The sequence below is a fragment of the Lemur catta genome, chromosome 16, assembly GCF_020740605.2.
Source record: "Lemur catta isolate mLemCat1 chromosome 16, mLemCat1.pri, whole genome shotgun sequence".
In the NCBI taxonomy this organism is placed as follows: Eukaryota; Metazoa; Chordata; class Mammalia; order Primates; family Lemuridae; genus Lemur; species Lemur catta.
In genome coordinates, this window is record NC_059143.1 from 14,896,035 (window position 1) to 14,920,467 (window position 24,433).

A 24,433-nucleotide genomic window follows, 5' to 3' on the forward strand; every position below is an offset into this window, starting at 1 on the left:
ACCATGCTCAAAGTTCTCAGGAGGTATCCCTGAATGTTATTTGAATGCTTTTTCAAACCCAGTGTAAAAATCAGGCATGGTTTCATTTGGGTGTATTTAACATTGTTGTACCTTTGTCCAGTCTTTAACTTTGGGGAATATCTGTAGTAATTCTCACAGAGGTGGTTGCAAAGTTCCCTGCATTTTTTTCCCCCATTTGCATCTATTTTGTCAAAATCATCTAAAGGCTGCTTCCAATCAGCTACCCTAAACCATTCTTCCACTTGGTTTTTGAGGACCAGTAACTCAATTAGCTGATGTATATCAGAAAACCCTGAATCATAGGTCTTAAGTGTTAATTGGAATTCCTTGGCAAACCCAAGGGGGTCTTGACTGGGTCAGGGAATCCAGATACCAGGGCCCTTAACTGTGATTTGGTCTAGGGTGTACACAATATGTTAGGATCCCCTCTTCCGGTGGGTTTTAGTCTAAAAGAAGCAACTACTCTTTCATCTTCTCCTCTAGCTATTTCTGATCCTTTTGCAGTTTAAGGTAAGGGAATAGGGGAAGGAAGAGGAGGAAAAATGAAATCATCTGGACAGGAAAGTTCAGAGAGCAGAGGGTTGGGGGAGCAGAAGGAGAGATGGTTTCTGGTGCCTTCCTGATTTCAGTAGTGGCTTCTGCTAGTTTCTTTAATTCCAAGACAGTCTCATTAACTTCCTGGAAGGAGGCAAGTTCATCATTCCCTCTTCTGGATGATTTCAGGTGCCAGCTATAGTATGACCCCCACTGATTTTCCTTGATTTGGGAGCCTAATTTCTCTAATTTAATGCACAAGAAAACCAATTTGGGAATATCAAAAGTTCTCCATTTTGGAAACCATAGACCTAGGTTATCCTTAGTAAGATTTTCCTATTTACACAAATACTTGCAAGTAGAGGTGCTGTAATTATTAAACATAAAACCAGCTGGGGTGCTCCAGGGGGGCCATTCTCCTTGCCTTCCCTCATTTTGGGAGGATTTGTTTCCCATTTTTCTTTAGAAGAAGGAACTGGACTGTGGCCTGGGGTTATTGTAGTGGATCACAGTGTGCTGATTGTGGGCGGGACTCCACAGTGTTTAACCACTGAATCGTTCCTGCCCTCTTCCATGTCTCAGTTTCTCTTTGGAGGTCTACTACCTCTGAGAGGACTCAAAACACTGAGTGATCAGCTCTTATATGAGTTTCCTAAATGAGCCTTCTTTTAATTAATTTTGTTGGGGGGTTCCCTGTCGGGCCACTTCATGTCTCAAAGAGTCATCCCAGACATTCCCCAGGGGCACCTTTCAGCTGGGAGGAATTAAACCACCCTTTCTCTTTGGAACTGAGGAGCTTAGTTTCCCATTTATCTACCAAAATGACAGTCTGGTCCCTTGCGCAAATGTACAGACAAGCCAATTGAGATTAATTTTGAGATTAATTTTGAGATTAATTAAGAGAAATCTCTTTAGAATGCACCTCCAAATAGAGGTAATAGAAACCCAAACAACAACTTCCTAGGAAAAAAAATGGCAGCTCAGAATAAACCAGGACTGTCAATCTGTGCAGCAGTCCCCAGCCTTTTTGGCACCAGGAACCATTTTCAAGGAAGACAGTTTTTCCATGGAAGTGGGAGGGGGGAGGATGGTTTCAGGATGATTCAGGTGCATTACATTTATTGTGCACTTTATTTCTATTATTATTACATTGTAATATATGATGAAATAATTATACAGCTCACGATAGATTGGGGACCCCTTCATGTAGTGGGAGGTCCAGGGCTCAGGAGAATTTACCAGGTTCTGTCTGAGGAGAGGATTGAAGTGGGGGTGTAGGGCATCAACAGGCCTGTGCTGGTATCTTAGCTCTGGGTTGGGGTGACTCTTTCAGCAGGGGGAGGGGCGGGGGGGTGCAGGATGTGTGTCTTGAGTCTTCTCTGAGCACCACGTTGGAAACCAGGAATTGTGGATGGAAAAACCCAAACTCTAAAGCAATATAAATAGGTTTATTCTGAGCTGAATGTGTGTGACAGTAGCCTGAGGGACATGTTCTCAAGGGGTCTTGAGAAAATGAGCCTGAGGTGGCTGGATTAGTTTGGTTTTATACATTCTTGGGGGCAGGAATTACAGGTAAAATCATAAATCAATACATGGAAGGTATTCAATGGTTGGGCCAGAAAAGGCAGGACATCTCAAAGCAGGGGCTTCCAAGTCACAGGTGGGTTTCAGGGATTCTTTAGTTGGCAATTGGTGCAGGCTTTGTCTGCAGACCTAGAGTCAGTGGAAAGGAATGCCTGAGTTAAGACAGGAGTCAGTTAGGATGCCTAAGTTAAGATCAGGCGGTCGTCTATTTCTCCTGTGATGATGCTATATCAGAATCAAGTTGGAAAGTAAACCACATTATACTGGGTTAATAAAATTCTTTTGGCAAGATTTAGTTCTGTATAGGCATGACTCATCAAGCTTCTTGGGAATCTGGGCAAAAGAAAAAAGGTAAGAGTTCAGATCTTTCTTTCTCTTACAGCTTCAACATCACACTGGTTAGTCCTCATGAGTCTGGAGGGATTAAAAAAGAAAAAGAAAAGAAAAAACTGGTTAGGAAAGCCCAGGGGAGGCATGAGGAAGGGGTAGGCAATTCTTCTGAATGAATGGATTTTTTGTTGTTTTTGCATGCTTAATATAGAAGTGCCTCTTGTTCCTTGGGAGAGCGTGGTCTTTGAATACACATACAACCTTTGAATTGTGCCTACTAATTTATAGCAGGGGACCCTGGCACTCAAAGAATTCTGACTTTCTGGGATTATAATAGAAATTCTCAGCCATACTCTGGACTTTATTTTGCTAACCATAGTGAAGCAACTGTAAATTACTACTGTATTAATTGTTTTAAAGCACTGAGATGGTCCAATTCTAACTTGTAATTATGTTATCTGTTTGAAATAAATTTGTGTCTGAACAGCTAATGAAACTGTCAAATTGTACAGTTAATATTCTTGCCAGCTTTGTACTGTGGAATGTGCTTAATAAAAAAGTTTGACCAAAAAAAAAAAAAAAACCAAAACTGAAAAACTGATGTGTGGTACACATGAACTTAAAACATTATGCTAAGTGAAAGAAGCCAGTCACAAAAGATCGTACATTATATGATTCCATTTACATAAAAAGCCCATAATAGGCAGATCTATAGAAACAGACATTAGTGGTTGCCTAGGGCTGAGGGAGTGGCCGGGCAAGAGGAATGACTATGAACGGGTTGGGGGGTGCGGTCTCTTTTTGAGGTGATGAAATGCTCTAAACTTAGGTTGTAGTGACTGATGGCTGCACAGCTCTGTAAACAAACACCATTGAATTGTGCACTGTAAATGGGTGAATCTTATTATATGTGAATATCTCAGTAAAGAAGTTAAAAATATGATTCAGGCCAGCAAAGTATCCACATATGCCTTTTTTTTTTTTTTTAATGAGACAGAGTCTCGCTCTGTTGCCCGGGCTAGAGTGAGTGCTGTGGCGTCAGCCTAGCTCACAGCAACCTCAAACTCCTGGGCTCAAGAGATCTTCCTGCCTCAGCCTCCTGAGAAGCTGGGATTACAGGCGTGTGGCCACCACACCTGGCTAATTTTTTCTATTTTTTTTTTTAGCAGAGATGGGGTCTTACTCTCACTCAGGCTGGTCTCGAACTCCTGACCTCTAGGGATCCTTCCGCCTCGGCCTCCCAGGGTGCTAGGATTACAGGTGTGAGCCACAGTGCCCGGCCGTATTTTTTTTTCCATATATACCTTAAAATCCAAAATTTTAGCTAGCTATTTACAAAGCATTATGAAAATGTGTTGGGGCATAAAATATGTGAGATGCAGACCCTCTCCTTCAAGGGCTCACAAGAGATCTTTCTCATCTAGTCATAATTTACTCACATACTTCACTCCTAAATGTAGTGGCCAGGACTCTGAGGTGGGACTGAAAGCAGATCAACTAAAAGTGAAAAAAGAAATTTCTTACCTCTTACAACGGGGAAGATCAAGGGTTTTTGACTTGACTAGAAACAGAAGTTGAAATAAAGGCTTTAGGATTCTTCTTTCCTTTTGGCTCCTTGCACATCAGGTGTCCATGGTCTTTACGGTTTTTAATCCCAGAAAAAGACTGTCCTTCACGATAGTCTCCGAAAAAGTCTAGAAGAAAACTCTGAAAAGCAGGATCAGCGCCCCCCTCCCCCCCCATCCATAGACTGAATGTAATTATTACGACCGAATCAGAATACCTGTACAGATGAAAAAGCACCGGTGCTATCAGCGCTATCATCTTAGACACAGTATTGAGAGAGTCTACAAGTACACTATCAGGAATCCCTCAAAAGGTGGCATTTTTTGTAAATAATTTTGTGTTAATGTTTTATACATAGTTTTCTCAACGTGATACCTGAGGCAAAAATATATGTATTTTTTAAATAGATTGAAATAGTAAAAGAGGTGGGAAAAGATGTTGAATGATATGGAAGATATCACTATTGGCTGGTTAGCCCAACAACTGCCAACCCCCTCTCCCTTGCCTACCTCCACTATCATTGGAAAAGTTTGCTTTCCCAGTCTCACTCAATTTGGGTGGCCATGTGACACAGTTCTGGCCAACGGATATAGGTACAAGTGTTCTGGGAAACCTTTCACTTTCCCAAAAGGGCAGACGTGTCTGATCCCCAGGCCTTACCCTTTTTCTTTCTCTGAACACAAATGTGATGTCTGGAATTGCAGCAGCCACCCTGTGTCTAGGAGATAACTGCTAAGGACAGGGTGAAAACAGAGCCTGGGTCTTTGATAACATCAGGTAAGCCACCAGCCCTGGGCCTGCCTGACAGGAGATTTCTTGTGATGCAAGATAATTAAGTGTCATTATTCCTTAAGGCACTGTTAGGTTTCCTGCAGCTGAAAGTATTCACAAATGATGTGAGCCTGATATTCTGGAAACAGTGAAGCAAAACAGTTGTAATGTTTCTTACTAATGCATTCATGAAATTATCATAAATTCCTTTCTAGGGATTACTTTCTGGGCCCCTTCTGGAGATAAAAACTCACAAAGAAACAATTTAAAATGAAAGAATTTATTTTAATATAATGATATATATGTGTGCACATATACTATTTTAAAAATAAGCATGTAAATTATAATCATTATAAAACAAAAACCAGCCCTAATTTATTATCATCAGAGTAAAAGAGCACAAACAGAGGTCAGTCTAACATTGTTGCATTTGCTTTTTAAAGTTAGAACACATAAAATATCGCATTTTATTTTATCTAATTTCGGCTTTCATGTTATCATCAAGTATAAATACCCTTAGGAATGTACCACCTTATAACTTACATTCACATAATCAGTCTCTTAATAGTTATTAAAGTACCATTAAATCACCTAAAATGAGTAATCTAAAAAAATACTAGCCTAAATTAAAACCCTGAGGAATTAAAATTTTTTTACACAATAGTTTTGGTTAAGTGCAATTTCATGTATGTACTACTTTGTTTAAGGTCATACTTGGTAAGGCATAGTAAAAATAAAATCTACATAAATAACAATCTAATATTATTTAATGTCTTGCTACAAAGTTTTGTTTCCCTAAAAAGTAGTTTTTGCATATCATTCTGGACCTCTTCACCCATTTTGCTGGCTTATTTGCTTTACATACAATAGTTAAAATTTGTGCACTAAGCTGAGCTGCCTTTACAATGGTGGTTCACACAAAATGCACCTGAAGAACTACATGTTGGAGAGTTCATGTCCATGCTCAACCATGGCTTGCACAAACTGCTTGAAGACTCGATCCATGTAAGTAGATTGCCTTGGCCAGATTCCCTCCAGAAAACCAATATGGCCTCCATGAGAAGTAAGGACCAAAGCAACATTAGGGTTTTGCTTAGCTGTTTCTATCGGAATAGCTTGAGGAGAAAAAGGAATAGCGGTAAGAGAGAGAAAAATAATCATTAGTTTTCTGTTAGGAAAAGTGTATCCCTTTATCATTTCTAATCAATATAAATAAAAACACCATAAAATAATATTTGTAGAGGATGGCTAAATGGGATGAGTCTGACTGACTTATTTATTTATTTATTTATTTTGAGACAGAGTCTCACTCTGTTGCCTGGGCTAGAGTGCCGTGGTGTCAGCCTAGCTCACAGCAACCTCAAACTCCTGGGCTTAAGCAATTCTTCTGCCTCAGCCTCCTGAGTTGCTGGGACTACAGGCATGTGCCACCCTGCCCGGCTAATTTTTTTCTATTTTTAGTTGTTTGGCTAATTCTTTCTATTTTTAGTAGAGATGGGGTCTCATTCTTGCTCAGGCTGGTTTCGAACTCCTGAGCTCAAACGATCCGCCCACCTCGGCCTCCCAGAGTGCTAGGATTAGAGGCGTGAGCCACTGCACCCAGCCTAGTCTGACTAACTTATATCAAGCATCTATATTCTTATAACAGTTCATATACTGGACCTTTATTTTTGGAAAAATTAAATCTTAATCCGAGATTTAATCATAACAAAAATATAGGCCAAGTCTTGCTTTGAGAAATTAAAGTAAGATAATTCAAGGAATGGTGAATCCTAACATTATGTTCTAAGTTTCCAACTTAGGTGTTGCACCAGGGAAAAAAACTAATTTTAGCACCTTTGTGAGAGTCATAAATTCATTATATATGATGTTGATTAACTTTATATGACATTAGACTCTTAAAGCCAATCAGTGGTTATATTAAGTTTTGAAAGTTATAAATATGATTTATATAGAAAAAACATATATAGATAGCAAACAAAACAAAAAAACGAATAAAATTCTCCCAAACGGTGACAGTGTTTATCTTTGAGTGCTAAAACATGGGATGAATTTTCCTTTTTGTTCCTTCTCTGAATTTTTTATTTGTAGTCAAGAGAAAGGAAAACTTTATTTTGCAAACATAGTTGTGTATTTACTATAATTCACCAGTAATGACTGTCTTTTCATATGCTCTGCAAAATCCACCCTGAGTATAAACTTTAAAGGCTATGAATTAAAGTGTTTTTTTCTTCCTTCCTTGAGTTCAGACAGTGATAATGTTCTGATTTAAGGTCTATAATGGATTGAAACCTGGCATGAGAAGTGTTTTGATTTCAGATACTGCTAAATCTTATCTCCCTAATTAAGATGACGTGGCTGATGCAATAATTAGACCTTCACAACTTGGGCTGAGTTTTAGGGGTAAATGAGTTAATTAAAGGGAAGATCTCCCTACCCCACACCCCTCTAAGGAGACAAAGGAAGCAGACACACTATGAGAGAACGGGGCCCCTTCCCGGATGGTGCTGCTCTCTACAAAAATTGCCTATTTAGACGATGATCTAAAGTTGACCCCTGACAACACTCTGAAGAATAAACTGAGAGACCCTACAGCAAAAGCTCAACAAGCCAAGTTCGCATCCAAAAGGGGTCTTGAACTCACATCTTTAGCTAGCTGCATCCATCTCAAGACAGAATATTTAAAAGTGAACATCTATCTTGGGATCATGTGTGGCAATTTAGGAGGGTAGGGAAAGACTGATACTATTTTTGCTTTACTTTCTTCACCATACATTTAGAGTGCTTCCTTTGCTCTAATGGAATTATTAAGAGCCCCAATTTCACACTCTGGATACACTCAAAAATTTCTAACACTGACCGTTACAGTCATACCAGAAGAACAAAAGGCTGTGCCACATTCGAGTCATGTGAAAGATGCTGGCTGCCTGCTCTCTCAGACTGCAGACAATTGTCCACTATTTCAGTGTGGCAAGACTATTTTAAGGGCTTGGGAAAGAATAGAAGTAATGAGCTTAAACTTCACCCAAGTGGGTCAGGTTAAAATGTTGGGAATTTTTTGTTGGTAGAAAGGTCACTGAAACATAAAAATGGATAGAGAAATACTACTAGACGTCTTTAATTCAACAAAAATACACTAAAAAATCACCATGTAATTCAACTGATATTAAAGTTCAGTTTCATTTTCTGATTTGTGGTCAAAGGCCAAAAGTTCCAGCTACCTAAAATTACTTGTGATTAATCATAAACCACACAATAAAATGGGATCTCTTACAGAAATGACAGGTACTTTAAAAAATATATATATGTGAGGATCTTCTGAAATTTCCATAATACATATGTGTTATATTTGTAGTCAGAATAATTTCTTAAATGAAATACTTGGGTAAAATAGTTTTATTTTTATTTTTATTTTATTTTATTTTGTTTTTTGAGACAGAGTCTCACTCTGTTGCCCGGGCTAGTGTGCCATGGTGTTAGCCTAGCTCACAGCAACCTCAGACTCCTGGGCTTAAGCGATCCTCCTGCCTCAGCCTCCTGAGTAGCTGGGACTACAGGCATGCGCCACCATGCCCGGCTAATTTTTCTATATATATATTTTTTAGCTGTCCATATAATTTCTTTCTATTTTTAGTAGAGACAGGGTCTCGCTCTTGCTCAGGCTGGTCTCAAACTCCTGAGCTCAAACAATCCACCCGCCTCGGCCTCCCAGAGTGCTAGGATTACAGGCGTGAGGCACTGCGCCCAGCATAGATAGTTTTAAAGTATAATATTTAGGGGGAAGTAAGGAGAAAAAGTTTTATAAAATACTTTGAGAAATTTCATTAGAAAAAAATTATAATAGAGGTCAAGTTTATTGATTCTTAAGCTAGTATGATTACTTCTAATCATCTTATATTGCTTCAATATATGAACACATGCATACATAACTTTGTTACCAAATTTCACATTTCTCAATTAAGAAAACAAGAAAGTTAATTTTGGAATAATTTTCTTTTATACGGTATCCAGGGGGAAAACAAAGACTGTTTCTCTTCAAATATGACCTCCTAGTCCAAATATGCTCCACTCATTGAGATTTTCAAGGGCACTGTGTTTGTAAAGTCTCAAGTTCTCTTTCAGGTTAAAAGGGAAGAAAAACTTCAATTTCTTCTGTATAGCAACCTCAGGAAGAATAGGAAGGTGATGACAGTGCTCTCTCTCTCTCTTTTTTTTTTTTTTTGAGAGAGAGTCTCACTCTGTTGCCCGAGCTAGAGTGCCGTGGCGTCAGCCTAGCTCACAGCAACCTCAAACTCTGGGCTCAAAAAATCCTCCTGCCTCAGCCTCCCGAGCAGCTGGGACTACAGGCATGTGCCACCATGCCCGGCTAATTTTTTCTATATATATTTTTAGCTGTCCATATGATTTCTTTCTATTTTTAGTAGAGACGGGGTCTCGCTCTTGCTCAGGCTGGTCTCGAACTCCTGACCTCGAGCGATCCTCCTGCCTTGGCCTCCCAGAATGTTAGGATTACAGGCGTGAGCCACCGAGCCCAGCCTGACAGTGCTCTCTTGAGGCAAAGATACTGTAACATAATCTCCAAAAACCAGTGTATGTGATAAGAAGGAAAGTTATAAAAATGAGAACAAGCAAAATATTGAGTCATGTTTGTTCTGAAGCTCTTACAATGGACCAGATAAGGGTCGGAGAAAATGTTTTAAGAATTGATCTGAAACATTTAGATACTAAGTTATGAATATGCAGGTATTTTTCATTTATCACAGTGGAAAATATTTTATTTATTACTACATTGTCTTAAAAAGAACAATATTGTATTTGTTGGACACAGAGTCTCTCGCTGTTGCCCAGGCTGGAGTGCAGTGGCATGATCACAGATTACTGCAGCCTCGAACTCCTGGGCTCAAGGGATCCTCCCGCTTCAGCCTCCTGAGTAGCTAGGACTATACGCACGTGCTACCACATCTAGTTAATTTACTTTTATTTTTTTGCTCACTATGATGCCCAGGCTGGTCTTGAACTAATTCCTGGCCTCAAGTGATCCTCTCGCTTCAGCCTGTGCTGATTACAGTCGTGAACCACCATGCCTGGCCTAAGAATACTTTTAAAAGTTAATTCATGTCAAAATAGATACAAAAATGTTAATTTTACCATGACTAGGTGAGAAAACATCATCCACAGAATTCAGACACAACACTGGAATTGCTACCGACTTCAGTCTACGATTTGGACTGGCATCGGTATAATAATCATCGATTGTTGGGTATCCAAACATGACTGAAGTGAATCGTTTATCAAACTCTCTGATGGATTTAGCCTGAAAAACAAAACCAAAATTATATCTATTCTTGGAACAAAAAGAAGAAATAAAAGTATTACATAAAGTTTCTCTCTCCTACCTTCATGACATGATCCATATCAATTTGTTTTACAAACATATGCCGGTGCCTGGAACAAAAGAATTTCAGAAGTAAAACTTAAGGTCATTCCTACCTTAATCATACCTAAAATATATATATACAATAGGAGTAGTACATTGATGTTGGTGCTCAAGTTATTTTTTTAAAGGACTTTTATCTTTTTAGAGATAGGGTCTTGCTCTGTGGCCTGGGCTGGAGTACAGTGGCATCGTCATAGCTCCTACAGCCTCAAACTCCTGGGCTCAAGCAACCCTTTTACTTAGTCTTGGGAGTAGCTAGGACTACAGGTGGGTGTCAACATGCCTAATTTTTTTGAGAAATATTTTGTAGAGATGGGGTCTCGCTATTGCCCAGGCTGATCTTGAACTCCTGGCCTGAAGCAATACTCCCGCCTCAGCCTCCCAAAGTGCTAGGATAACAGGCATGAGTCACCATGCCTGGCCAAAAGTACTTTTTTTTGATTGAGGAAGAATGAGCCAATACTGTAATAATAAAAATAAAAATAAGTGTTGTTTCATAACAAATTGTACATACACACTGCTACTAATAAAGCAATTTTGCCAAAAATGCCTTAAGCCAGAATCTTCTAGTTGGATAAATTACCTAATGATATTATTTTAAAAACTGCTATATTAAAAACTAGAATATTTTTGAGTACTTATTTTTTAAATGTTGGTCATTTTTCTTGTACAACTGATATTTTAATTCAAATCACTCTTCACTGTTCTTGCTACTGTCCCCCATTTCAGTGAGCACTTGAATAATTAATGATATGATGATTCTTTGGTATTTTTTAGCAATATTTATAATCGATATCTGTAATATAACAAACAGGTTAAGTTTAATCCAATGTTTAATGTCAACTCAAAAGATAACTATGGTTTTCAATAAGTCGTGTACAAATTATACTTTTTGAGTTTGATTTTTAAGTTTATCAATTCACTTAAAAATTTAAGGTAACATATAATAAAAAATAAATAGAAACATCTCCATGTTCTTTGCTACCATGCCAGTTTAACTGTCAGAAGACACACAGACAATTCCAGAAGAACTAATGCAAAGACAGTATTTTGGTAATAAAAGAACCTTGAAGGCCGGACATCATGGCTCATGCCTGTAATCCTAGCACTTTGGGAGGCCCAGGTGGGAGGATTGCTTGAGGCCAGGAGTTTAAGACCAGCCTACGCAACATAGAGAGACCCCATCTCTAAAAAAATAGAAAAATTAGCTGGGCATGGTAGCACGTGCTTGAGAAGCTGAGGCAGGAGGATCGCTTGAGCCCAGGAGTTTGAGGTTACAGTGAGCTAGCCCAGGCAACACAATGAGACCCTGTCTCAAAAACAAAACAAAACAAAAAAACTTGAAACTGTGAGAACTGAGAATGTCTAAGTGAGCTGCATTCTCCTAGTCTCTCAAACATTCCATGCCCACATGCTTAAGGAGCCATATTATTCAGCACTGAACTCACTTAATACATTACTTACTACCTAGGTAAGAATTAGGTACTGAGAAGATTAGCAACAAGTAGAAAGTCCAAGGAAATAGCTCATAACATTACTTAACTCATTTTATGCTAATGATTTTACTCTTCTAGAATTGAGAGTGATTAGAATAGAGATCTTCAAAGTGGGGCACATACCTTAGGGGTTGTACAAGACAATCAATCCACTGGGATTCAGAAAGAAAACATCACAACTTTTATCTATATTTTTAACTTATACGTATGTTTTTTAATTTCTGTATGCATTTACAACATAGAGAATATTTTGGTACAGTAGTAAATGCACACAATGTATAAATAAATATACGTGTGTCAGTAGTATTATGCTTTACAACTTTTTTACTGTTAGGCCATGTAATCTAAAATATTTGGAGGCAACAAGTTTTAAAGATAACTCACTTATTAACTGAAGACTGGAGACAGGTTGTCAAATAGTAATTAAAAAGCAGCCAGTTCAGGGGTTTCTCCAATGACTCTGAGCAAGCAAAAGTATTCCAGCCAACTGAAAAAGTTGCAGCTGCCATCAAAGGAGTTTTGGGCCCAGTTTTGCCCAGGTAATTTAGCAGCAGCATTCTAAAATGAGGAGAAACAGGAAATTCAGTGATTAATTTGTTATATTTCTCAAACATCCTATTTCTAACTATAGACTTCACATGAACTATGGAGAAGAAAAATATAAACCAGTATTTAAGTCCTCTATCTTGGAAGAGCATGCAAATATCTTCCTTCTTTCTTTACATTCATGTATGTATTTATCTTGCAGTCAGCCATACTGTGAATGGGACAAATCATAGTTATTCCTTACATATGTATCTTATGAAATTAAACATGAGAGAAATCTACCCTAAGAGTGGTTTTCAAGCGTGGTTGCATGCTGGAATCACCTAGGGAGTTTTTAAAACTACTGTTGGTATCTGGGTTTCACCCCCAGAGATTCTGAGTTAATTGGTCCAGGTGGCCATCCTAGTCACCAAGGATCCTTGCACCTCGTATCAACTTTCTAAAGGGCTCTCTAGCCTAGAGTCAGACTTTCTGAGTTGTGGTAGAACAGTTGGCCCCTAAAGTATTTAGTTTATTAAATATGACATGTCTGATTTCAAATCAAAAGATGTAGTTTATTTTATCTCAAACAAGAAGCAGTACAATTGACCAAAGTATGTGCCTATCGATACAGTTTTGCCATCTTAACGGTAGCTTGTTTATGCCAGCAGTGAAGAAGGCTGGAGAGCTAGTGGCAATGCAATTGCAAAAGGCATTTTCCACAGTGTGTTAAGAATTTAATATTTTTTCTTGCAAGAAGTGGTCCAAAGCCTGGAAGAAGTGGTAGTCAGTTGATATAAGGTCTAGTGAATATGGTGGATGACAGTTTCCAAGTCCAGCTGCTGTAGTTTAGGCAGCATATGGTCAAGCGTTGTCTTGCAAGAGGATTGGCCTGTCTCTATTGATCAATCTTGGCTGCTTAATCGCAAGCATCCTCATCATTTCTTCCAACTGGTTGCAGTGGACATCTGCTGCAATCAATTGACCAGGTTTCATGAAGCTGTAGTGGATAATACCAGTGCTGGACCACCAAACAGACACCATTAGCTTTATTTGATGAATATTTGGTTTGGACTGTGTTTCGGCACTTCATCTTTATCCAACCATTGTGCCAAACATTTGCAATTGTCAAAATATAATCCATTTTTCATCACATATAACAATATGTAGAAATGGTTTGTCTTTATTTTGTGACAGCAAAAAAGGCAAGCTTCCAGATGATTTCTCTTTTGATACTGGTTTAATTCATGCAGAATCTGTTTATCCAGTTTTTTTTTACCTTGCCCATTTGTTTCAAATGGTCCAATATTGTTAGAATAGTAATGTCAAACCTTGCTGCTAATTCTTGCATAGGTTGAGATGGATTCGCTTCCACTGCAGCTTTCAGCTCATCATTATCTCCTTGGTCTCAAGTCGCTCATATGGCTCATTTTCAAGATTTTCTTTTTTTTTTTTTGAGACAGAGTCGCACTCTGTTGTCCAGGCTAAAGTGCTGTGGCATCAGCCTAGCTCACAGCAATCTCAAACTCCTGGGCTCAAGCAATCCTCCTGCTCAGCCTCCCGAGTAGCTAGGACTACAGGCATGTGCCACCAGGCCCGGCTAATTTTTTCTATATATTTTTAGTTGTCCACCTAATTTCTTTCTATTTTTTTAGTAGAGATGGGGTCTTGCTCTTGCTCAGGCTGGGCTCGAACTCCTGAGCACAAACGATCTGCCCGCCTCGGCCTCCCAAGTGCTAGGATTACAGGTGTGAGCCACTGTGCCCAGCCATTTTCAAGATTTTTTAAATTTTTGTTTTGTTTTGTTTTGTTTTTTGAGGCAAAGTCTCGCTCTGACACCTGGACTAGAGTGTTGTGGCATCATCCTAGCTCACAGCAACCTCAAACTCCTGAGCTCAAGTGATTCCCCTGCCTCAGCCTCCCGAGTAGCTAGGACTACAGGTGCATGCCACCACACCTGGCTAATTTTTCTATTTTTAGTAGAGACGTGGTCTTGCTCTTGCTCAGGGTGGTCTTGAACTCCTGACCTCAAGTGATCTTCCTGCCTTGGCCTCCCAGAGTGCTAGGATTATAGGCATGGGCCACCGTGCCTGGCCTCATTTCAAGATTAAAATCACTAGAAGAGAATTTCTCAAACCATCAATGTACTGTGTGTTCATTAGCCACATCCTTCCCAAACACTTCATTGATATTTTGAGCTGTCTGCACTGCATTGATTCCACAACGGAACTCAAAATTGAAAATAACACAAATTTGTGACATCCATGGTTTCACAAAAATTGTTCTAAAAAAAATGTGAAAGATAATCACAAGCCAAAAAGTGTGTTTGAAAGGCTGAGGATGTACCTTCACAATAAACATAAGTGTCAAAGTGAAATGTCAGAGGTATCGACTGTCAAACTTAGTACTTAAGGAAATTGGACATTTCATACTTAATGATCTAATAGCTTGTTTTCTCTTCCTATTCCTTCCTGTTATTTGTCTTTATCTCCCATCACATATTTTCTACTTTTCTTTTTGTTCTATTAACTTTCTTAATTCTGTCCTAGTTCTATTTTGGTGAGAGGGACCATAATTGAGTTTAATCTAACAACAGTGTCAAAAATCTGAGTTTAACAGTCCCAACTAAGAGAAAGGATGATATCCTAATTCCATTTCTCAGTAAACTTTCGGTACTTGATTTCTTTAATCGCTCAGGTTCTGACATAGAAGAAACAGGTAAAAATTCTCCTTCATTCTTTTTTCCAATCCAAATGACTTGCAGGGTGACTGTGACAGCAGTTTCAGATCAGCTGCACTGCTTGTATACCCCAGTACTGTGGCTCGCCAGGCCATTAAAGGATAATGCTGACTCCCGCGAAGGATTCATTCCAGGGTCCTAGTTTTGGTGACCCTACTCTTTAGCGGAGGTCAGTAATTGCTAGGAGGGGGGTAAAATGCACAAACTGGAAGGGCTGAAAGGGAAACTCAGGAGTAGGAAGATCCAGGAGTAGACACGACCAAGTAGGTAAGAATAGTTCTTGGTTATTACTTAAGAGCAAAATAATCCCAAGATGTTACACCAAAACAGGGTGTTTTTTTCTTTGACAGGAAAAGGACCCCCTTTTCTCACCAAAATAATAAAAAAAATAAACTACAAGGAAACAGACAGAGATAGAGGAAGAACCCCTGGATTAAGAGACTTAAGAGACATTCCAATTCTAATGCATAGAGCTTATCTAGCTTCTGATTCAAATAAATGTGAAACCAAACAAATGGTCAACTGGGGAAATGTGAACACTGACTGAATATGTGATGACAGTTAAGAATTTTTAATTTTGTTCAGATGTAACAATGGTATCATGGTTTGGGTTTGTTTCTTTGTTTTTTAAGAGAGACTCCACCTTTTAGAGACACCAGTTGGGCCAGGCACAGTGGCTCATGCCCATAATCCTAACATTTTGGGAGGCCGAGGCAGGAGGATCACTTGAGGTCAGGAGTTCAAGACCAGCCTGAGCAAGAGTGAGACCATGTCTCTACTAAAAATAGAAAAAAAGTTAGCTGGGCACGGTGGTGTGCACGTATAGTCTGAGCTACTCGGGAGGCTGAGGCAGGAGGATCACTTGAGCCCAGAGTTTGAGGTTGCTGTGAGCTAGGCTGACGCCACAACACTCTAGCCTGGGTGACAAAGCGAGACTGTCTCAAAAAATAAAAATAAAAAAAAAATAAAGTTAGCCAGGTGTGATGGTATGAGCCTGTGGTCCCAGCTACTTGCAAGGCTGAAGCAGAATGATCGCTTGTGCCCAGAAGTTTGAGAGGTTACAGTGAGCTCTGATCATGCCACAGTACTCTAGCTAGCCTGGGTGACAGAGCAAGACCCTGCTTCAAAAAACAAACAAACAAACAAAATCAATGATATCTGAGATTTGGTTCACAATAATCATGAAACTGACCTTTACAGAATGAATAAAAGGCCACATGGTGGGAACTGTGGTAGGGCCTGAACTCTGTATAGTTGAATATATATATAACCAGCCATTGTTCCCTAGCTTGCTCTCCTATTATTGCTTACTACTCAGGAGTCCTATAGCTGATGGTCATAAAGATTCTTAGCTTTCTTTCTTTTTTTTTCCTGGTCAAGTGAAACAGTGGGAGTGGAGAAGGAACAAAGGAATCTGTAACTGGTTGTGGTCAATTAGTTGTAAACACCACCGCACTTGGACCAACCTCTTAGCTTTCTTCATTGCTCCCATAGATAACATCACCTTGTGAAACCTAAGGCTTGTTTTAGAGATATCTTGTAGGCACTGCATCCCCAGAGGACTGGCTGCCCCACCTGGACCAGTGGTCCATACCAAGGAACTGACTCAACTGGTCTTTCGACCCCCAACGAGGAACTAGCTCAGCACAAGACAGTTTCTACCGTCCCTATGGTTCCACCTGGAACCCAGCCAATCAGCAGACCCAACTGCCTCGCCCTTTGCCTGCCAAACTTCCTTTAAAAATCCTTTCTCCCAAATTCTCGGGGAGACAGATGTGAGAATTTCCTCCCTTCTCCTCGCATGGTGCCTGCGATATCAAACTCTTTCCCCGTGGCAACACCTGTCTCAGGGTATTGGTTTCCTCTTGAGCAGCGGGCAATGAAACTGGATGGGCCATGACAGTCAGAGTTGGGAGATTTGATAATTATTAAGGCTGAATGATGAGTTTATGGGGATACTTCTGTTTTTACTTTTATACATTTTAGAATTTTCTATACATTTTTGAAGCTTATTTACCAGCTTATTAGGAGACTGGGATCTGACTGGGTCTAGAGTGGCGTGGGTTCCTTGACTAGACTCAGTTCTGGCTCAAAGCCCACCCTTGGCCTCAGGCATCACAGGTGTGGGGATCACAGGGGCACTGGGCATAAGGATCTTCACAGACTGCCTTTGTCAGTTGCATCTCCATAAGAAAAAAATGTGTCAAGCTGTAAAACACATCCCCAAGTGGTAAGCCCACTTGGGGCCGTGTTACAGTGCTAGGCAACTAGAAAGGGTGCTTCCTTCAAACAATTTACAAGACATTAATATTCAACCAGTTGTAAAGGCTAATGGTCAAGTTCTGCCTCCAGGCACTGAGGGCTCAAGGCAGCCTGAATAGACATTTCCCAGGAGCTTCTGAATAGAGAATCTGGGCCTGTTTATGTAAGGTCTGGCCTTTTAAAAAGTCAAGAATTTGTATGATTAAGAGAAAAAAGTTCAGCCCTTACCCTGTTCTTTAAGGTCACATTATGGGGCAAAAGAAACAGAAGCTAAATTCTGTCCGTTAAGCACAATTCAGAGATTCTGCCTGGGTTTTTCTGCATTGATTTAGATTTCTTCCTTTAGTAGGTCAAGTCAGAGCTTCCATGCTAATGTAAGAAATGTATTCTTTTCTCTTAGTTTTATGTTTATCAGAAACTAAAAAGCTGTAGTTAAAGCTTATTTTTCAGAGCATATCATTTGTAAAGGCTGCTCATTTTCAAATAAATAAACTATTTTGAAAACTGAAATGACAAATAAATCAATTATTAAATTAAGAAAAAAATACCATTTTCTATTTCAAGTGTTTCCTGATGTTAAAAAGTAGTTTTGGACAATGGTTTAGGGAATCTAAAGCATGGTAACACGCCAGATAATAAAAATTTTGGATTTCCTTAAGCTCACTGCCACTAGAACACCAACCAACAACAATTAGTAGTAGAAATAAGCCTTTATCTAAACATGGCAAATAAAAGTTCCAAATAAGGCCTAAAGTAATGGCAAGCAGCGCAAATTATAATATTCACGTGCTTAAAATAGCAGCTGGAGTAGGGGGTGAACAACCAAATTTCAGTGTCTAGGAGAGCACTCCATAGTAGATCCATTTGCCCAGCAACTGTAAAACAAAACAAAACAAAATACCACCTGGGGAAAAATAATTTTGAAGGCCACTGCAGTTGGAAAGAGCAATAGGTGATTATTTCTGTGACAGGAGGAATGAAAGTCGTGCTACCAGCTCAGCTTCCCAACCAGTGAGAGGGGTGGCTGGGGTGGCTGGGGTGTGTCAGGGAGTCAGGTCAGTGTGGCAACCACTGAGTGATGTGAACCAACCTCATGGGCTTCAGCTGAGCCTCCAAGCTCACAAAACCCAGAGTACTTATGTCCTTTTCACTGCAGTGACTGGTAGTTAGTGGTCCATTAAAATTGTTAAAATTCACCTGAAATTAATTCTTTCCTTCCTTCATTCAACCACATGTGATAAAATATGATAAAAATAATCAGATATTTATTTTAAAATGTCTTTGCAGCTAGCTTATAGTCCTCTGAAAGAGATAGCCAACAAGACTGCTTCCCTCTCAGATAGTATTTTGGAAAAGGAAGATCTTACCCTCCCATTGAAACCCCAGCTGCCAGAAAAGGAGCAGAGGGGAACAGGCTGTGCACATGGTGGATAACTGTCTCCAGGTCTTCAGTGTTAGCACAACAGTAAGTCCTTGGCGTCTGGAAGTAATGACAAGTAAAGCACAAAAATTAAAATGTGAAGTTAATGATTTACATAATGCAGAAATGTTAAATAAGAGCAAGACGTCATAAATATGAGAAAACCACCTTTGCACATACTACAGTAATAATGATTTATCATTTTCATATCTTGCAGTGCACATATATGCCATTTAAAGCCAACACGATTTGAGTTGGCACTAACAAAAAGCCTGTGAACATGCAAGGAAGGCTTGATGCAAACAGGGCACGACCAATACAAATACCTTAAATGAAACAGATACGAAATACCGTATGCAAATGTGTCTCCAACTTAACAAGAGCAGTCGACTTAGGAAGAAAAAGTGGAGAATTATGGTTTTTTTTGTAGAAATAAAACAATCTAAGCCTGAGAAAGCCAAAATAATTCTTTATTAAAAAACAAGCAAGCCAGCAAAAATGGCTTTCCAACTGTGCCGCAAAAATTTTAAATTGTAGCTAATTTCTAACTAGGAAACTGTCTTCTCCACTTTGAGTGCTGTTAGTGAAGGAGTGTGGTTTCCTCGTGCTGCCTTTGCTCTAGATCAAGCAAAATAATTCTGATTTACTAATCAAATGTTTTCTTTTACAACAGTATATATGCATGCACATAGTCCCAGCTGTGTTACACTGCAAAAGACACTTAAAATGTTAAAATATGTAAAGCTGATTATGCCTCAATACATAATGCATTTAAACAAATGGTTTTCATGTGAATTTCATCGATAAGGTTTTGTTTGTAGCTGAAAAGCATCACAGATGTTTCATTTGAGATCTGGAAGGAGGAGGCAATCCTCTCTGTAGAATATATGTGAACATGTATGTATGAATAAAGTATACGTGAGAAAAATAACCAGAAAGTTAATAACAGGGAGATAAATCTGTTAACATCACTCTATTAAAAATATGGACACTAGTCACCTGCACCACCCAATTTTATTATTCCAACAAACCATGATCACTAAGAAGGTTATGTATCACTCGCCGTTCAATCTCTAATAAATAGTCTGAGAAAATTACAGTTTTCAGCAATCCCTCCAATTAAACTCATTCCTGAAACACGGCCTATTGCAACTGTCATTTTTTTTTGAAATCTGCAAATATGTAACTCTCCAAAAGACAAACGTTAACCTGACAGTATTTACAATGGCTCACATTTATAGAATCATTATATTTGTGTCCACAAAACCCTGAGGAAGATCCTGTCATTATATCTATTTTATAAATGAGGAAACTGAATTTAGAGATGTTAAATAACTCCTATTAATATAACATCTTAACAGATAATAAGTGACTATCCTGAGATACTTAAAAAGTACTTTGCAATTAAACGCCCTTGAGGGGCACAAGTTCAATGTAAAATCTACACTAGAACAGTGTCTTCTACCATGCTTATCATACTGACTTCAGAATTTGTCATGAGAATTTAGGTGAAGAAATCCTTACTCAGCATTTTTATTACATTCAAATCTATTCACACTACACAGCTTTAAAATTTCTGAATTATTTATGAATAGTCCTCAACATGTCCTCCTGTTATACAGGCTTTAAGTCAGTGGTCCCCAACCTTTTTGGCACCAGGGATGGGTTTCATGGAACACAATTTTTCCACATACAGATTGGGAGTGGGGGGCAGTGATTTTGGGATGATTCAAGCACATTTATTGTACAGTCGAACCTCTCTGCTAATGATAATCTGTATTTGCAGCTGCTCCCCAGTACTAGCATTGCCCTCTCAGCGCCACCTCAGATCATCAGGCATTAGATTCTCCTACGGAGCATGCAACCTAGATCCCTGGCATGTGCAGTTTACAGTAGGCTTCGAGCTCCTATGAGAATCTAATGGTGCTGCTGACCTAACAGGAGGCAGAGCTTATGCAGTGATACCAGCAATGGGGAGCAGCTGTAAACACAGATGAAGCTTCGCTTGCTCACCTGCCGCTCACCTCCTGCTGTGCAGCCCGGTTCCTAACAGGCCACTGACTGGGCGTTGGGGACCGCAGCGTTAAGTGATGTATGTGTGTATATGTAGGGGCACATGCATACGTACACACTGACACATAGACACACACAGAGTTAGGGCATGAAAAAAATAGCCTATGGAAAATTACTAGGCTCATAGAATTTTAGTGTCAGGAAAAACTACAGAGGTTACCTGGTCCCTTATTTACACACAAGGAAATTAAGGCCCAGTAATACTGAGTAGTTTGCCGAAGATCACAAAGTAGCAGAGCCTGGATTATATGTTCATAGTAAGTGAACTAACTCTTGTTGAGCGCCAGGGTTCCATGAGGTAAATAGTAAATAAATCAATTATCTGGTGCCCTCAGATATAAGGTCTGATTTTTCTCTAAATGTTTTTCTCCAAACAGATTACATTAAGATCAAAACTCATAACATTTCCAGTAAAGGAGTGTTTTTTTGTGGCACTGCCTTCACTCTAGATAAAGCAATATACAGTCTGATATATTAATTAAATATCCTGGTTCTCCCCATGCTGCTAGCTTTCCATTTCTTACCCAGTCTCTGTCATTTTCCCCCCAACCTGAAATGTGGGTACTCATTCCCAAAAATTTTATCTTAGGCTTGTACCTGCTCATTCTCTGGTCAATATCCAATTCCCGAAGGTCTTTTTCACCCCTATATCTTCATCAATTTCTTCTACTCTGTGACCAAACCTAAATACACCCCTATGCTCTTACTTTCATCCTGAGCTCCAGACCCAAATTTCCAAGTTCTAGAAGGCAGCTTCCCTGTAATGTTCTAACAGTACTTCAAACTCAAAATTCCCAAAAGTAAACCCTTTTTTCCTCTTAATCAAAGCTCCTCATAGGCTCCTAACTTCCTATTTTTCTATCAATGGCACCTCTGTTTCCTTAGTTACAGCTGCAGGTGACATTGCCTTCTCTCTCTCCCTTAACCGCACAGCCAATAAACTGCCAAGTCCTGCAGCTTCTTTCTCCTCAGCATCTCTTCAGGAAACACGGAAAACCCTTTCTTTCCACTCTAGTAAAGGCCTGGTCAGTTGGATTTTTCTGAAGAGGGCCCTGAGGTGAGGATGTTGAGGGCAGGCAGTCCATTTGGAAGGTGATGCAAGGAAGCACCAGATTCCCAGCAAGACAAGTCAAGAAAGGTAAGAAGTCAATAAAGAAAATGTTACCAAGCAGTTATGGCAATGGGCAAGTAAGACTCAATCCCCTTGGGGTCCTCCGGGAGACCTTGTTGAACAAAGCTTAAAACTATCCCAGCTGAGTCGCAAGTGAGCCCAGTTATTTATCTGCAAATTCCCTTCAGCCACTGGTGGAAGGCTACCCCTGGAGGACATTAATTCTCTAGCACTTGCAGGTGGCCCTTCAGTGGCTAGGGAAGGCCCCCAGTCAAAGAGATGTAGGTGCTTGCGGTTGACACGCTTGGGCAGGCATGCGTGGGAATGGTGTGTGCCCAGCAGGTGAGGCTCTGAAATCAACTGTCTCTACTCCCAGGCCTTTTTCCTCTCAGTTGGACTGCTGCAATAACCTCTTCGCTGGCTGACTCCCAGTTTTCCTCATAATCGTCTATAATCCTACATCCAATGCACTGTCAGATTTAATCTTCCTAAAGAACACTTCCAGCTCTAAGCATGACAGTCTTTCTGCTTAAAATTCTTCATTATCCTTCCATTGCTTGAATTAAGTACAAATTTCTCTGCCAAGTGTTCAAGGCCCTCTACAATATGATGCCAAGTAACCTTTCCAGCTCTGTATCTTATTATTTCTCCATATGTACAGATTCAGGCCAAGGGGAGACTGCTGTTCTGTTCTTTTTTTTTTTTGAGACAGGGTCTTGCTTTGTCACCCTGGCTAGAGTGCAGTGGCATCATCATAACTCTGTTTTTTTTTGGTTTTTTTTTTTGAGACAGGGTCTTGGTCTGTCACCCTGGCTAGAGTGCAGTGGCATCATCATAACTCATTGCAACCTCAAACTCCTGGGCTCAAGCAATCCTCCTGCCTCAGCCTCCTGAGTAGCTGGGACTACAGGTGTGCAACAACATGCCCAGCTAATTTTTTCTATTTTTCGTAGGGCTCTCAGTCTTCCTCAGGCTGGTTTCGAAATCCTGACCTTGAGCAATACTCCCGCCTTGGCCTCCCACAGTGCTTAGGATTACACATGTGAGCCACCTCATCCGGCCTGCTAGACTGCTTAATATCCTTGCCACCTGAATAAACTTTACCTGCCTGGTGTCCTTTACTGTCAATACTGCCTGTTGACATTGTGTCTTGGATAAATGTCACAGCAGGGAAGACTTGGCCCTGTCCTCTAGGACCTCTCAGCCTTCCCCAATTCTACCCTTAACTGCCCTGTCGAGACTGCTCCCTGCCTCGCTACCCCATGCGAGTCTCTCTCTGTTACTCTCTGACAGTCAGCAACACTTGTCAAATTGACCTGAGACACACAGAACTGAAAGTGAGAAGACCCGGTTAATAAATTCTGATATGCCAAATTATGTGGTTATATCACACAACCTATTGCTATTCGATGGGCTCCAACAGGAAACATCACACGTCTTCTTTCCTCACAGGATCTAAAGTTAGAAACAAGCAGAGCCTACAGAACGTGGGACCCATTGAAGGAAAGATTCACCCACAATACATAGCAAAGACACTTAGGGGGCAAAACACCAAATTGGTAAGGTTTGCAAAAATTGTCTTCAGGCCTGCAGATACAACTAGAAGCTATCTATCAATTTATGAGGTGGGGGTCTCACTCTGTCACCCACACTGGAGTGCAGTGGTGTGATCCACAGCTCACTGCAACCTCGAACTCCTGGGCTCAAGCGATCCTCCCACTCAGCCTCTTTAAAAGATTTGTTGTAGCGACAGAATTTTGCTATGTTGCATACGCTGGTTTCAAACTCCTCTCCTCAAGAGATTCTCCTGCCTGTGCCTCCCAAAGTGCTGGGATTACAGGCTGAAGCCACTGAGCCTGGCTGAGTAGCTTTTTATTTATTATTTATTTTTTACATGATTCCCCAATATTCTGAAACTGAGAACCTTTTTAGACAAAAGACTTCAGTTAATTCTCAGCTACTAGGGCTACTAATACAACCAACAACTATTCTATTGCAGTAATTCCTGTCTTTGTCTATGTTTCCACGACAGAAGTAGGTGAAACCACCTCATCAGAAAAGGGATGAAGGAAGACCTGGCATGGTTCAGCTGTGTGGTTAAAACTCCCAGGTGAGATGAGATGGAAAAAGTATTCTGGAAAAGTGCAGAAAATCGAAAAGATACATAACCTTCCAACAGATGTTTGGACATAATTTGACAATAATTATAAACCAAGATTGCTTAAATTTTTCAACTACAGCTCTGGGCCGGGCGCGGTGGCACACGCCTGTAATCCTAGCACTCTGGGAGGCCAAGGCGGGTGGATTGTTTGAACTCAGGAGTTCGAGAACAGCCTGAGCAAGAGTGAGACCCCGTCTCTACTAAAAATAGAAAGAAATTATATGGACAGGTAAAAATATATATAGAAAACTTAGCCGGGCATGGTGGCGCATGCCTGTAGTCCCAGCTACTCGGGAGGCTGAGGCAGTAGGATCGCTTAAGCCCAGGAGTTTGAGGTTGCTGTGAGCTAGGCTGACGCCACGGCACTCTAGCTCGGGTGACAGAGTGAGACTCTGTCTCAAA

The 24,433-nt window shown here is 40.1% G+C and overlaps 1 protein-coding gene across 1 annotated transcript in view; it reads right to left on the reverse strand.

Moving 5' to 3' along the window:
• Positions 1-5,067: 5,067 nt before the first annotated feature.
• ABHD3 (abhydrolase domain containing 3, phospholipase) overlaps positions 5,068-24,433 on the reverse strand; it is a 44,336-nt gene continuing 24,970 nt past the window's right edge. The window contains exons 5-9 of the mRNA XM_045527998.1: positions 18,634-18,746; positions 12,124-12,297; positions 10,203-10,251; positions 9,955-10,120; positions 5,068-5,921 (exon numbers count right to left, since the gene is read on the reverse strand). Coding sequence (XP_045383954.1) covers positions 5,743-5,921; positions 9,955-10,120; positions 10,203-10,251; positions 12,124-12,297; positions 18,634-18,746 — 681 coding nt within the window. The 3' untranslated portion in view covers positions 5,068-5,742. The remainder of the gene's footprint in view (positions 5,922-9,954; positions 10,121-10,202; positions 10,252-12,123; positions 12,298-18,633; positions 18,747-24,433) is intronic.